At 40.9% G+C, this 11,970-nt stretch overlaps 1 protein-coding gene across 1 annotated transcript in view; it reads right to left on the bottom strand.

Moving 5' to 3' along the window:
* Nucleotides 1-7,151, bottom strand: part of OIT3 (oncoprotein induced transcript 3) — a 27,134-nt gene extending 19,983 nt beyond the window's left edge. Inside the window, exons 1-3 of the mRNA XM_049646192.1 lie at nt 7,067-7,151; nt 2,595-2,969; nt 1,259-1,366 (exon numbers count right to left, since the gene is read on the bottom strand). Coding sequence (XP_049502149.1) covers nt 1,259-1,366; nt 2,595-2,969; nt 7,067-7,127 — 544 coding nt within the window. The 5' untranslated portion in view covers nt 7,128-7,151. The remainder of the gene's footprint in view (nt 1-1,258; nt 1,367-2,594; nt 2,970-7,066) is intronic.
* Between the last annotated feature and the right edge of the window lie 4,819 nt (nt 7,152-11,970).

Below are 11,970 nucleotides of genomic sequence, written 5' to 3'. Positions count from 1 at the left end.
TTTCCTTTCCTTTCCTTTCCTTTCCTTTCCTTTCCTTTCCTTTCCTTTCCTTTCCTCTTCTTTTTTAGTAGGCTATATGCTGGGCATAGAACTGGAGCTTGAACTCACAACCCTAAGCTCAAGACCTGAGCTGAGATCAAGAGTCAGATTCTCAGCTGACTGAGCCACCCAGGCTCCCTGGTTGCTAACTTTTCATTGAATTACTTGGTTGGGGAGTGCCTGGGCGGCTCAGGTGGCTAAGCGGCCGACTCTTGATTTCAGCTCAGGTCATGTCATGGGATTGTTGTGCGCTCACACCGCTGAGCCTGCTTGGGATTCTCTCTCTCCCTCTCTCAATCTATCTTCCTCTGCTCACTCTCTCTCCCTCTCTCTCCTTCTCTCAAACAAATAAATAAACATTAAAAAAAGAGAAATACTTGGTTGGCATTTAGAGTCATAAAATTTACTGTTGGTTACTCAAGTTGTCCCAAACATTTTCGGTTTTCCAATGACTGAATAAAATATCACTTAAAAAAATTTTTTTAACATTTATTTTTGAGAAAGAAAGAGAGAGAGAGAATGGGGAGGGGCAGAGAGGGAGACAGAGGATCTGAAGCAGGCTCTGTGTTGTGAGTGCAGACCCTGATGCGGTCTTGAACTCATGAACTGCAAGATCATGACCAGGGCCGAAATCAAGAGTCAGTTGCGTAACCAATGGAGTCACCCAGACATCCCTCAAGTATCAGTTTTTAAATTAAAATTAGGTAAAATTAAAATTTAGTTTTTCAATCACACTAGCCACATTTCTTTTTTTTATTTTTTATTTTTTATTTTTTTAAACGTTTATTTATTTTTGAGAGACAGAGAGAGGATGAGTGGGGAGAAGCAGGGCGAGAGAGGGACACAGAATCCGAAGCAGGCTCCAGGCTCTGAGCTGTCAGCGCAGAGCTGGATGCGAGGCTCAAACCCACGAACTGTGAGACCATGATCTGAGCCAAAGTCAGATGCGTAACTGAATGAGCCACCCAAGGGCCCCCACACTGGCCACATATTAAGAGCTCCACAGCCACACATGGGTAGGGGCTGCTGTATTGGACAGTGTGAGTCTAGACTGTTCCTCCACATGTATAAATTTGGTTTGAGGCTTTAGTCACAAACTAAAAAGGCAAATACTGTTCTAAGGGTTTAGAGACACAAACTAGAAAAATGACAGTCAGGAAGTTTTTGATTTCCCTTTTGATGTGAATGGCCTATTTCCACCTCACAATTAGTTTCTTACCGAAGCATGTCTGCCTGTCAGGGCCTAGCACAGTTCCCGGAGAACACGTGCATTCACTGGTGTCCAAGCAGCTGCCGTGGCAGTCCTCATCACAGATGTCATAAAAATCTGTGGAAAGATAAGGTCGACCTTTCACGACGGGTTAAGGACCAGAGGACACTCATTCATGAGAAAGCCTCATGGGTTCAATCATGAGGTAGGAGCTCTTGGCCAACATTGAGAGTTCTCATAGTTCAGGGTTTATGTAACCCAATGGAAAGAGATACTGCCCAGGGACATCTGTCATTTAGATCAATGGTTCCCAACTTCAGATCCACAGGTGATAGTTTCTGCAAATCTAAAACCTCACCAAATACGAGCTATAGATTAAGTAAGTGTTATGCCCTATTCTTCTATGTATTTTATTTTTTATTTAAAAAGATTTTTTTAAACATTTATTTATTTTTGAGACACAGAGAGAGACAGAGCATAAGTGGGGGAGGTGCAGAGAGAGAGGGAGACACAATCCAAAGCAGGCTTCAGGCTCTGAGCTATCAGATAGAGCCCAATGTGGGGCTTGAACCCATGAACCATAAGATCATGACCTGAGCCAAAGTTGGACGCTTGACTGAGCCACCCAGACACCCCTGTACTCTATTTCTTAAATGCATACAGATTTTTTTTTAAGTGTCTGACTTCGGCTCAGGTCATGATCTCACAGCTTATGAGTTCAAGCCCCACTTCGGGCTCTGTGCTGACAGCTCAGAGCCTGGAGCCTGCTTCGGATTCTGTGTCTCCCTCTCTCTCTGCCCCTCCCTTGCTCGTGCTTTGTCTCTCTCTGTCTCAAAAATAAATAAACATTAAAAAATTTTTAAATGCATGCAGATTTTGATGGGATTAATAACACAAAAATTTGTTTTAAAATACTACTGATCTCAAGCAGGTTTTTCCCATTACATATCATTTAAAAAAATCAATGGATACTAAGCACAGTACTACCTTATGGATGTCTGATATATATCTTAAAAAAGGGTCCTCCATACTCAAAACGGTTAGAGATCCACTATTTAAATAACCCAAGTCAACATTTCATTTTCTAATGTTTTGTTTGAGTGGAACAAAGGCAAAATAAAAAAGAACTGATCAAAGTCATAATTCCTTTCCCTTTCTGTTTCTTCAGGACATCTCCAGAAACCTAAGAACAGATCACAGAAATCACAATCTGAAGTTACCTGTGACTCTAAATCAATGTTATTTAGACTCCGAGATACTACGATAACTCAATTTCATACAGCATTTTTCTGATGCCATCTGTGGCCCTCATAGGGGAGGAAAAGAGCACAGAGAAGGTACTCACGACCACAGTAGGCATGAAAGCAGACACTGGGCTTGGTCAGACGATATACATAGTAGCCACCCGGACAAGCCTTGACCTCCACCGTGGTGTTCCAGAGGCAGCAGTTCCCACCGAAGCTTGCACAGGCCTGGCGTTGCACGATGCCGTCACCTTCTAGAGGGTGGCTACCATTGAGCCAGACAGGTGCATGGGTTCCACAATGGTTTTCAGGTATGCAGAAGGTGGGCATGGCATCCCCTGCCATGCCTGTGAAGCGGTACCACTCCCCATCCACATGGTTGTCACATAGAGGGGGGCCCTGAGACTCATCGAACTGGTGGTCGGTGTTCCTCCATGGCTCATTCAAGCTGATGTAAGCAGAGCAGGGATCTAGGGCTGGGGATGAAACAGACACCTCAGAGGCAGGCACCTTGTGGTGTTTCCGATTACAATGGCGAAAGCTTGAGTCCACCTACTTCATCTTACATTTTGGGGGGGGGAGGGGCTTAAGAAAGAAATAATCTAAAAGCCCAAACAGTAGCTGTTTAAGATGCCTCAAGTTGACTTAAACATGTTTTATAATGCCTGTTGCAAAAATTATTTCAAATCTATTTAGGGTTTAGTGTTAGCGTTGGACTCAACTTTTTTCCAGAGTAATCATTTGATAGAAGGATAGTTGTTCAGATCAAGGGAGTTTAGGATTATAGTTTCACTGAACTCTGTTCGAGTCAGACAATATTTTGAGTATTGTGTTCACCTAGAGGCTATACTATATGAAAGTATGGACAAATTTGGGGTCCAGTGACCAGACTCAGAAGGGAACCTAAAAATTACCAACTGGGGAAGAAGCAGAGAATTATACTTTGGAGAAAAAAAGACTGAAGAGTATGCATCAGTTTTCACAAATGTAGGTATTCTGTTATTAGAGCAAGAGCAGACTGTTGCAGGGAGGGATTTTAGGTCAGCTATGGACTAACGGAGAGGCCGTATCTCAGTGTTGTAAGCTTTTCATCTAAGACATTTAAACAAAGTATTTGGATGGTCATTTGTAAGCAAGACTGTGAATGACATTTTGCACTACTGGAAAGTTTGACTTGTGAATAAAGGTGTACAGCTCATCCCACTGAAAAGGAAAATGCCTCTGGCACAAATCCACTGTTTTGAAATACACAGTACACTGACAAGTAATCACCAAAGATATTCTCAAAGGGAATGTTGGCATATATTGAAAACTTATTGAAAATAGGAACTTTTTGTGTATAAACAATTAGCTACGGCATCACCCTACAGCCAAATTTCTCAAGCATGCCTTTGTAGTGCATAAATCACATGGACAAACATCTTATCAAAAATATTTTAATGACTCAAGACACCAATATCCTCTATATTGTCACTGCTTCCCTCAATTTCAAGGAAACATGGAATTAACGTAGGCAAACTGTCTTTATGAAGAATCTATAAAACCAAGAAATTCTAGAAAGGAATACCAGCCGGAGAGTACTACTACCTTTGTAATGCACATGAGGCCAACTTACCTGACCTTGTAGTCAGGGAATTCACATTAAGACCAATGCGCTTTGTAGACAGAAATTCAGTTTTAGCAAATACTGCACAATAATTAACTGTGGATGGACCATGGTCATAAAGTTTAAGTTGTCTAAGAAAATATTTTGAATTTTCTAAGTCTACTTTTGAACTCCAATTTTCTCTCTAAATTCAGTCACATGTAGAGGAGGGTGTAGCCTAGTGCTAATGGCCCCAAAGAGAATATGAAATTTTGCGAGAGGAAGTAAGGCTATTGCACTTTCTGGAAATAACACATTTGCAGAGCTGCACATGGCAGGAGCCTCTCTCTCTCTTTTAAAATGTGCCTGAGATATTCCAGCTGCGCCTTAGACCGTATGCGATGTCACTTGAGGGCAGGAAATGTCCTCATACAGACTCTCTCCCCTCTCAAAAGGGAAAAATTCCCTCATCTGCTCTCCCAGCTGTGATTCTCTTAAGAAGCAAGGTTTCCAGGGCAATTTTGCAGGTGATTATAAATTCATAGAAATATTTGGTTGATCTCCTTGGCTCTAATTTTATAAGAAATGGTTAGGTACTCAACTTTTAATGGCTTTTGCAGAAATTCCTAAACCTCCCTCAACAACTATTTCATGATTTATAAAGTTTTTCCTTAAATTTAACTGTCATTTTTTGGTGTTATTTGTTAAAAGTTCACTTCCTCTCATTGAAGGGAACATATGGCACAAATAGGGGAAATTTACCGACTATGTTCTGTAAAATAAATATATTTTTAAGTTACCCATGCAATATTTTCTAACATTAAATACACCCATTCCTCTCCACTCCTTAGATCCTTTAATAATCTGGCCACTGGTGTGAATTCCTGTGTTCAGTCTCTCAGTGTGGAGTCCGGCATTCAGTATTATGCATGCTGCATCCTAAATTGCTGATGTATACACTCCTTAAACGGGAGACCTTCAAAACGAACAATTCCATCGGTTCCTTGCAAAGTTGAGTCCCGGGCCAGCCCTGCCAGGAAGGTCCTCCGTCTTGGCCAGGATTCCTGCCTGAGGGCCCCCATCCGCGGACCCCCGTCTGGGATGCACGGAAGCTTGTGTGTCCCCAGGGCTGGCACCTCACGGGGGCCAAGTGCAGAGAGCAAAGTCAGCCAGCGTCCCCACCCTTCCATCCCCAGCCCTCCAGGTGGGGGGGATGCCACCCCTCGGACTGGGTCCAGGCGCCCCCAGTGTCCTTCCTTCCGTCTCCGGTCCTCCCAGTTCCTACTCTTCCCCTGTGCTTCCTGCGCTCTCATTTCCTCTCTTTTCCCTCCCCTCCTTTTTTTCTTTCACTTCCCCTCTCCTGTAGGGGAAGACCCTCCCTCGGGGCTCCCCAGCTCCCAAAGTAGTTGGTTCAGTTCATTCATTCATTCATTCATTCATTCATTCTTTTTAATTCTCAAGTTAGTTAACATACAGTGTAGTCTTGGCTTCAGGAGTAGAACCCAGTGATTCATCACTTACATACAGAAGCCAGTGCTCATCCCAACAAGTGCCCTCCTTAAAGCCCATCACCCATTTATTCCACCCTCCACCCCCATCAACCCTCAGTTTGTTCTCTGTTTTTAAGAGACTGTTATGGTTTGCCTCCCTTTATTTATCTCGCTTTTGGCATCGAGTCAAAGTTCTAGAAGGGCTGCAATAAATAAATTTAAAAAACCAAAAGATCTGGGAAGAGAGAAGATGTATGATGGGTGGGAACAAGAGGTATTGGAGAGTAAGCAGTAAAGAATGGGAAGAAAGGCAAACAGAAGCTTCCGGGTGGTGGGGGCTACTTTTGCTGGGGCAAGTCTCGGTTAGTTATTGGCAGAAGATACGGGTGATTAAACCTAGCTCAAGTCTATCTTTTTCTAATAGACTATTTTTTAAGAACAATATTAGATTTAGGGAACAATTGAGAAAATAGTACAAAGAGTTTCCATATACTCTGTGCCCAGTTTCCCCTATTATGAAACATTGTACATTAGTTGCAGTACCTTTTCCACAGTTCATGATCCGAAGGTGATACATTATTATTAACTCAAGTCCATAGTTTAGATTTCCTTAATTTTTGCCTTTGTCTTTATTCTAGGATCCCATCCAGGATACCACATTACCTTAATTTTCACATCTCCTTGGGGTCTCAAGCCTATTTTTAATGTGCATCCTTAAAGGTGCTAGAGTAAGACCTGAGTTACCCTGAAGAAATAAATCAGGGTCAATTAAACAGAGCTACTCAAAAGTGCCAAGCAGGATGGCTCTGTCCATCTCGATCTCCTCTTACTCTCTCTTCCAATTAGAACTTAAATTCTATTGGAAAAAGGAGAAATGTGTTAGTAACTGGAACTGAAACTTTGTTTTGCCTCGTTGGCCAGTCTTGTGCCAAGCCTGAGAAGGGAGAGAGTTTATGATTCACTCAGTGTATGCAAAAAGTCCGTATTTACAGATGTCTAGACTGAGAAGTTCAATTTATCCAGATCTGTGCCTTTCATGGGGATAGAGCTTTCATTCAGTCCCTTGAATTCATTAAAAACAAAACAAAACAAAACAAAACAAAAAAACCAATCAACCAACCAACCAAAAAAAAACCCCTCTATCCTCAACTCTAAAGATTATTATCTTTTTTCGCTCTTAAAGTTGGAATTCTACAAGTGCCTATAATATAAAGAAGTTAGAATTCTTTTTACACGTACTCCAAGAAATATTTAGCTTGTGGAAAGCTGTTGGTTGTGGCAAATCCATGGAAATTCTGGATGCCTGGGCAAGAGGCTAACTGGAACATGAAACAGAAATTCTTTGAAAATGTATCTATCATAGGTTATCATACATTTTCTCACACTATTCTAGAACCAGTATTTAAGATATTGGAACGTAGCTCTTAATTATCTGTTCATAATAGCAAATTCCTACATCAGAAAGTGCGTTGTGCCAAGTATGTGACACAAGACTCACCCATTGGTGATGCAGGTGTGATGGTGAGAAAGACGCAGGTGAGAAGCAGGAATTGAGACATCCTTCTAGACCAGCCACCGCAACAGACTGGAAATCCTCTTAATTCCAGTTGTCCTTCGTCTCTTCTTTTTCAAGCACTTTTTGAAAAAGGTCACTAGGCTCTTACGAAAAAAGACTTTACAGTACTGGTTGGGGCTTTATCAGAGGAAGAGGATGAGTGGGATAAGGTGTCCATTGTTCTGGCCTTGACCCCAGATAGAAGCACTGCTTTACGCTGTCAACAGGGTTATTGATGTTTTTCTTCAGTGGGGGAGAAAGCCCGTCACAATCCCTCATCCTCCTATTGTTTTCTCTCAAGAATTCCCTGCACCAAGGCCTCTGGTATCTTATCCAGAAGGGAACGCTAAGTGAGGGACATCCCCTCATGTCAAAATCTTGTTTTGTGACTTCTAGGAATTAATTTCATGGTGTTGCAGCCGTACCATTCATTGCTTATGAAATGAGAATGGGATAAAGCCAAATTGTTGGCACTGGTCATTAGGAAACATCTTGGTCAGATGGTGAAGGAGATTATAAAGGCACACTAAAAAGTAGCAAGGAGACGTGTGGATTAGGGACAACATTCTCTTGAAGCAAGCTCCTAAGTGTGCTTTATTATGGTCTTTGGTCTCAAAACTTCCTAAAAAGAAGGTTTAAGTTGCGTTTTTACCAATTCCAGCAGCAACACCTCAGTTTTCATAGTGTCTTTCTGTTCCAAATTAAAATGGTTTAGTGTTCCTTATTTTACTAATTCTCACACGAAGAGGTAGAGGCTTCAAATTCGGAATGACTCACTCATTAAAAGTAACAATACTGAAAGTGATTCTTACTACAATTTCATTTTTAGACAAAAGAGGCAAAATGAAGGGACCTGCGTATTATGTGTCCCCAGACAACCTTTGGTAATTACAGGTCCAGAGTCTGCCAGCTCCCTGACGTTCTACAGTGTGTGGAAACCTGGGACTTGGCAAGCACTAGTACGGGAGATAAGGTAAAGGGAGGATAAAGAGAAGGGTAGAGGACAAGTTTTTATTTTATTTTTTTTTACCATTTAAAACAATGTTTATTTATTTATTTTGGCGGGGGGCGGGGGGGGGGAAGGGGCAGAGAGAGAGGGAGAAAGAGAATCCCAAGCAGGCTTTGTGCTGTCAGTGCTGAGCCCAACGCGGGGCTCAATTTCATGAATCATGAGATCAGGACCTGAGCTGAAATCAAGTCTGACACTTAACTGACTGAGCCACCGTTTTTGTTTTTTTTTTTTTAAAGTCAGTTTCATGCCCAACATGGGGCTTGAACTCATGACCCTGAGATCAAGAGTTGCATGCTCTACTAACTGAGCCAGCCAGGTCCCCCGAAAGATTGTGTTTTTAAATACTATATTAAACCAGGATCTGAATGATACCAAAGTTTCTCTCTCCTACTCTTACCTTGATCTGATGCTTTGGGCTTCTATCATTCGTACACTATTTATATTTCTTGTCCTATAACCAAATTTCTAGTGACTAGGGAAGGGATATTTGTATTAGGAAGTAGTTCACAAATGTGTCTTCTTAATCTCTTGTCATATTTTTTTTCTATGCTAAGTGGCATCCAAATTGATGTGGCCCCTTTCCTCTAAGGGTTTCAGTTCAATTAAACATTAGTGCTTACTAGGGGCCAAGTGCCATGCTGTCTCTGGTTTTTGACAGTGACTAAAGGTAAAAGTGTTCCTGCAAGCACAGAGTTTACAGTGCTCTAGAGTGGAAAGCTCTAGCAAGGGGTTTCTGTTGATCTAAATTTCTAGTTAGCTACTTTATCACTAGCAGATGATAGCAGAACACAGGCAATCTGACCATTTTTAGCTTATTAAGTTGCAATTTGATGGCAGCAATGGATGCATCTGGGACTGAGGAACTGTCTCATTGCAGTTAAGGAGTTAGTGCTCTTAACAGAAAAAACAAAACCCTGCAGTTTCCTGTCCCTGAGAGACCATCTGAGTGCTTCATATGTGTTGCAGAGAAACAGAGGACGTGTGCATGAGATAAACTCAGATTTGCTGCCAGGATTGATGGCCAGAGTCAAGGACTTTTACCAGATAGCCCTTTGGTTCTGTAAACAAGCATTCCCAGGATGGTAGGACTTTTTTTTCTTATTCCTATTTTTTCCTTTTTAGTTGACCTGCCCTTTCATTTTAATTTTTTATGATGAAAAATTTCAAATGTATACAAAAGTAGAAAGAATAATACCAAGCTGCAATTACTAATATTTTGTCAATCTTATTTCTATACCAAGATGCATTTCTAACATATGGCCTTTTTTACATAACTGTAATGTCATTCTTACTACTATGAAAATTTAGTACTAATACCCATTTCATATTAAAATTTCCCCAACTGTTTCAAAATTTGCATTGCTAGTTTGAAGTCAGGATTCAAACAAGAGCCATACATTGCATAGAGTTATATCTCTTAAATTCTCTTAATCTAGAATGGTCCCTCCCTTTTCCTCAACGCTTACACCATTTGTTGAGGAAAGCCAGTCATTTGTCCTATAGAATGTCTCACGTTCTAGATTGCTTTGACTGCTCCTTGTGGTGTTTTATAGCGTCTCCTTTCCCATATTTAATGTTAATTCTTGTTCATATTTTCTTATTTTTCTAAAGTATGTGCTATTAGAAATTAAAAACAAAAATATTCTGGTGACACTGAAGGAATTTAATGCACCGGAGGAATGCAGGAAATAGATCAGTTAGGAGGCAGATGAACCATTCTGCTGTTCAGGAGAGATCTGAGTTTACCTAACAATCTGAGAGCTACCAGCTTACAAATGGGGGAGGGGAGTGAGATCATCTATGGAAAATGGGGCCCAAGATGGAACCCCAGAGAAGCCGAACATCAAAGATGTGGGCAGAGGAAGGGGACGCTGCAAACGAGGCCAAGAAGTAGTCAGAGATTTAAAGAAGGAAACTCAAGAGTCGAGTCACAGGAGCAGAAGATATTTTTGAGGAGGGATTGCTCAGTGGATGATGAATTTATAAAACATATGCAAATGAAAATTTATATAGTGGGTCATTTTATATTCAGTAGAATTCATTTCAAATTAGCCTATACATTTATCCTAAGGATGTAACTATGTAGTGCGTTCTGGAAGAGAACAAGTTTGTACTTACTTGGGAGAGCAACAAACTAAAGATCGTTGGCAGTGATAAAAATGAATTACAACTGTCAACAGTTTTGGTGAAACTGAGTTCCAAAATCTAAGAAATTCCCCTTTTCTGTGAAATCTCTCTAGATTGATTTTAAAAATTCGACCTATTTGTTTTTGTAAGCATCTGCTATGTCCTCACCACAACCCTTGAGAAGCAAGATACAGCAGTACATGTGACATGAGCTCTATTGTTTCCATTTACCATATTCACCACACTCACCAATTCTCCGTTACTCGGTCTGGTTGTTTGGTCATAGGAATGCACTGATGGGTTGGGACACAGACGTCTTCTCTGTGCCTGTTTCCTTCTCTTTAAAGCACTGGGCTGACTAGACCAACAGTTCCCATCGGAATCACCAGAAGGGCTTATTACACACACATTGCTGGACCAGTGCCTAGTTTCTGATTCAGTGGGGATCAGAGAAATTGCATTTTTAACAAGGACATACCAGGTTGCTGCTCCAGCAATCATACCGTGAGAACCCTTTTACTTTTTCCATCTCTAAAAGTCTATTATCCCTTAGCAAAACTGCATTATCTACACTCACTAATGGATTTAACTCTCTATTATCTATCTCCACTGAAAATTCACTGAAGCCTAACAATGTTGTGGAATGTGTAGACATTATTTGCTGAAAACAAACAGTGGCTTAACGTTTTCAATCTTATTTTCTTCCACCTTACTTCAGTCTCAGGGATGTCTGCTCTCAGTACATCTCACACTGCACTAAATACAGTCAGACATTTAACGTTTAACATATGATTTTTGATAGGCCGTCAATGGATTAGGTAGCATGTGATATTTTCCTGTTTGGTGATCATACAAACTCTTAAAATAATGAAGATTCAATCTTGGTTCATTCTTGAACAACTTTCTGAAGTCCAGAAGACCACACTGGGAAATCTGGTGGTCTGATACAATAGAAAATTTTCCTGGTAGTCAGGAGATAAGGATATTGGTCTCAGTCTTGCCATTGGCTTTATTACGGCTGTAGAAGTCACTTAACCTCTGGTAGCTCTGGAAAATTAGGAAAATACTGACCATTTTAGATTCAGGAAGCATGAATGAAATGCCTGTTTTTAAAATACGGGCTCTAGTAACCAAATTTAGTTTCAAAATAGTAGTTTTATAAAAATTAATTTTAGAAGTAAACGCTTCTCCACCTAGAATTACAGGAAAATAAGGTTTTGTTTTCTTGGTTTTGCTTTAAAGAATAAGATGCTATAGTTCAAAAATTGAATAAGTATTTATTGTTCCAGAAGGTACATTGCTTTTTATACATATTTCATAAATGATACAGGATTTTACACATGTTCAGTATTTTGCTATTTGTGTAAAGGACTCTTCTCCACATCTTCCCTCCCTTGCCTCCCACACACCCTGAAAGGATTTGCTCATTGCACTGTGCTGTTTCTTCTTAAAAACCCTGCACACAAACAGGATAAATGATTTAAAAATAATTCACATTAACTTAACAAAAATAAATGAGGGGAGGGGCTGAACGACTGGGGGGAGGGAAGGGGGGACATGCGCCCTTTCATTCCAACATGCCAGTGGAAGGGGTGGCGGCAGCAGCGGTGGCGGTCCTGGCTAGCCTTCGACCTCTACAAGGCACCTGGAGTCTGGGTTTGTCGCCTAAAGTGTTTCTTTTCATACACAATGATCCCAAAGGAGGAAG

The sequence above is a fragment of the Panthera uncia genome, chromosome D2, assembly GCF_023721935.1.
Source record: "Panthera uncia isolate 11264 chromosome D2, Puncia_PCG_1.0, whole genome shotgun sequence".
In the NCBI taxonomy this organism is placed as follows: domain Eukaryota; kingdom Metazoa; phylum Chordata; class Mammalia; order Carnivora; family Felidae; genus Panthera; species Panthera uncia.
Note: the sequence above shows the minus strand (reverse complement) of the source record. Positions and strands in the feature narration are given on the sequence as shown.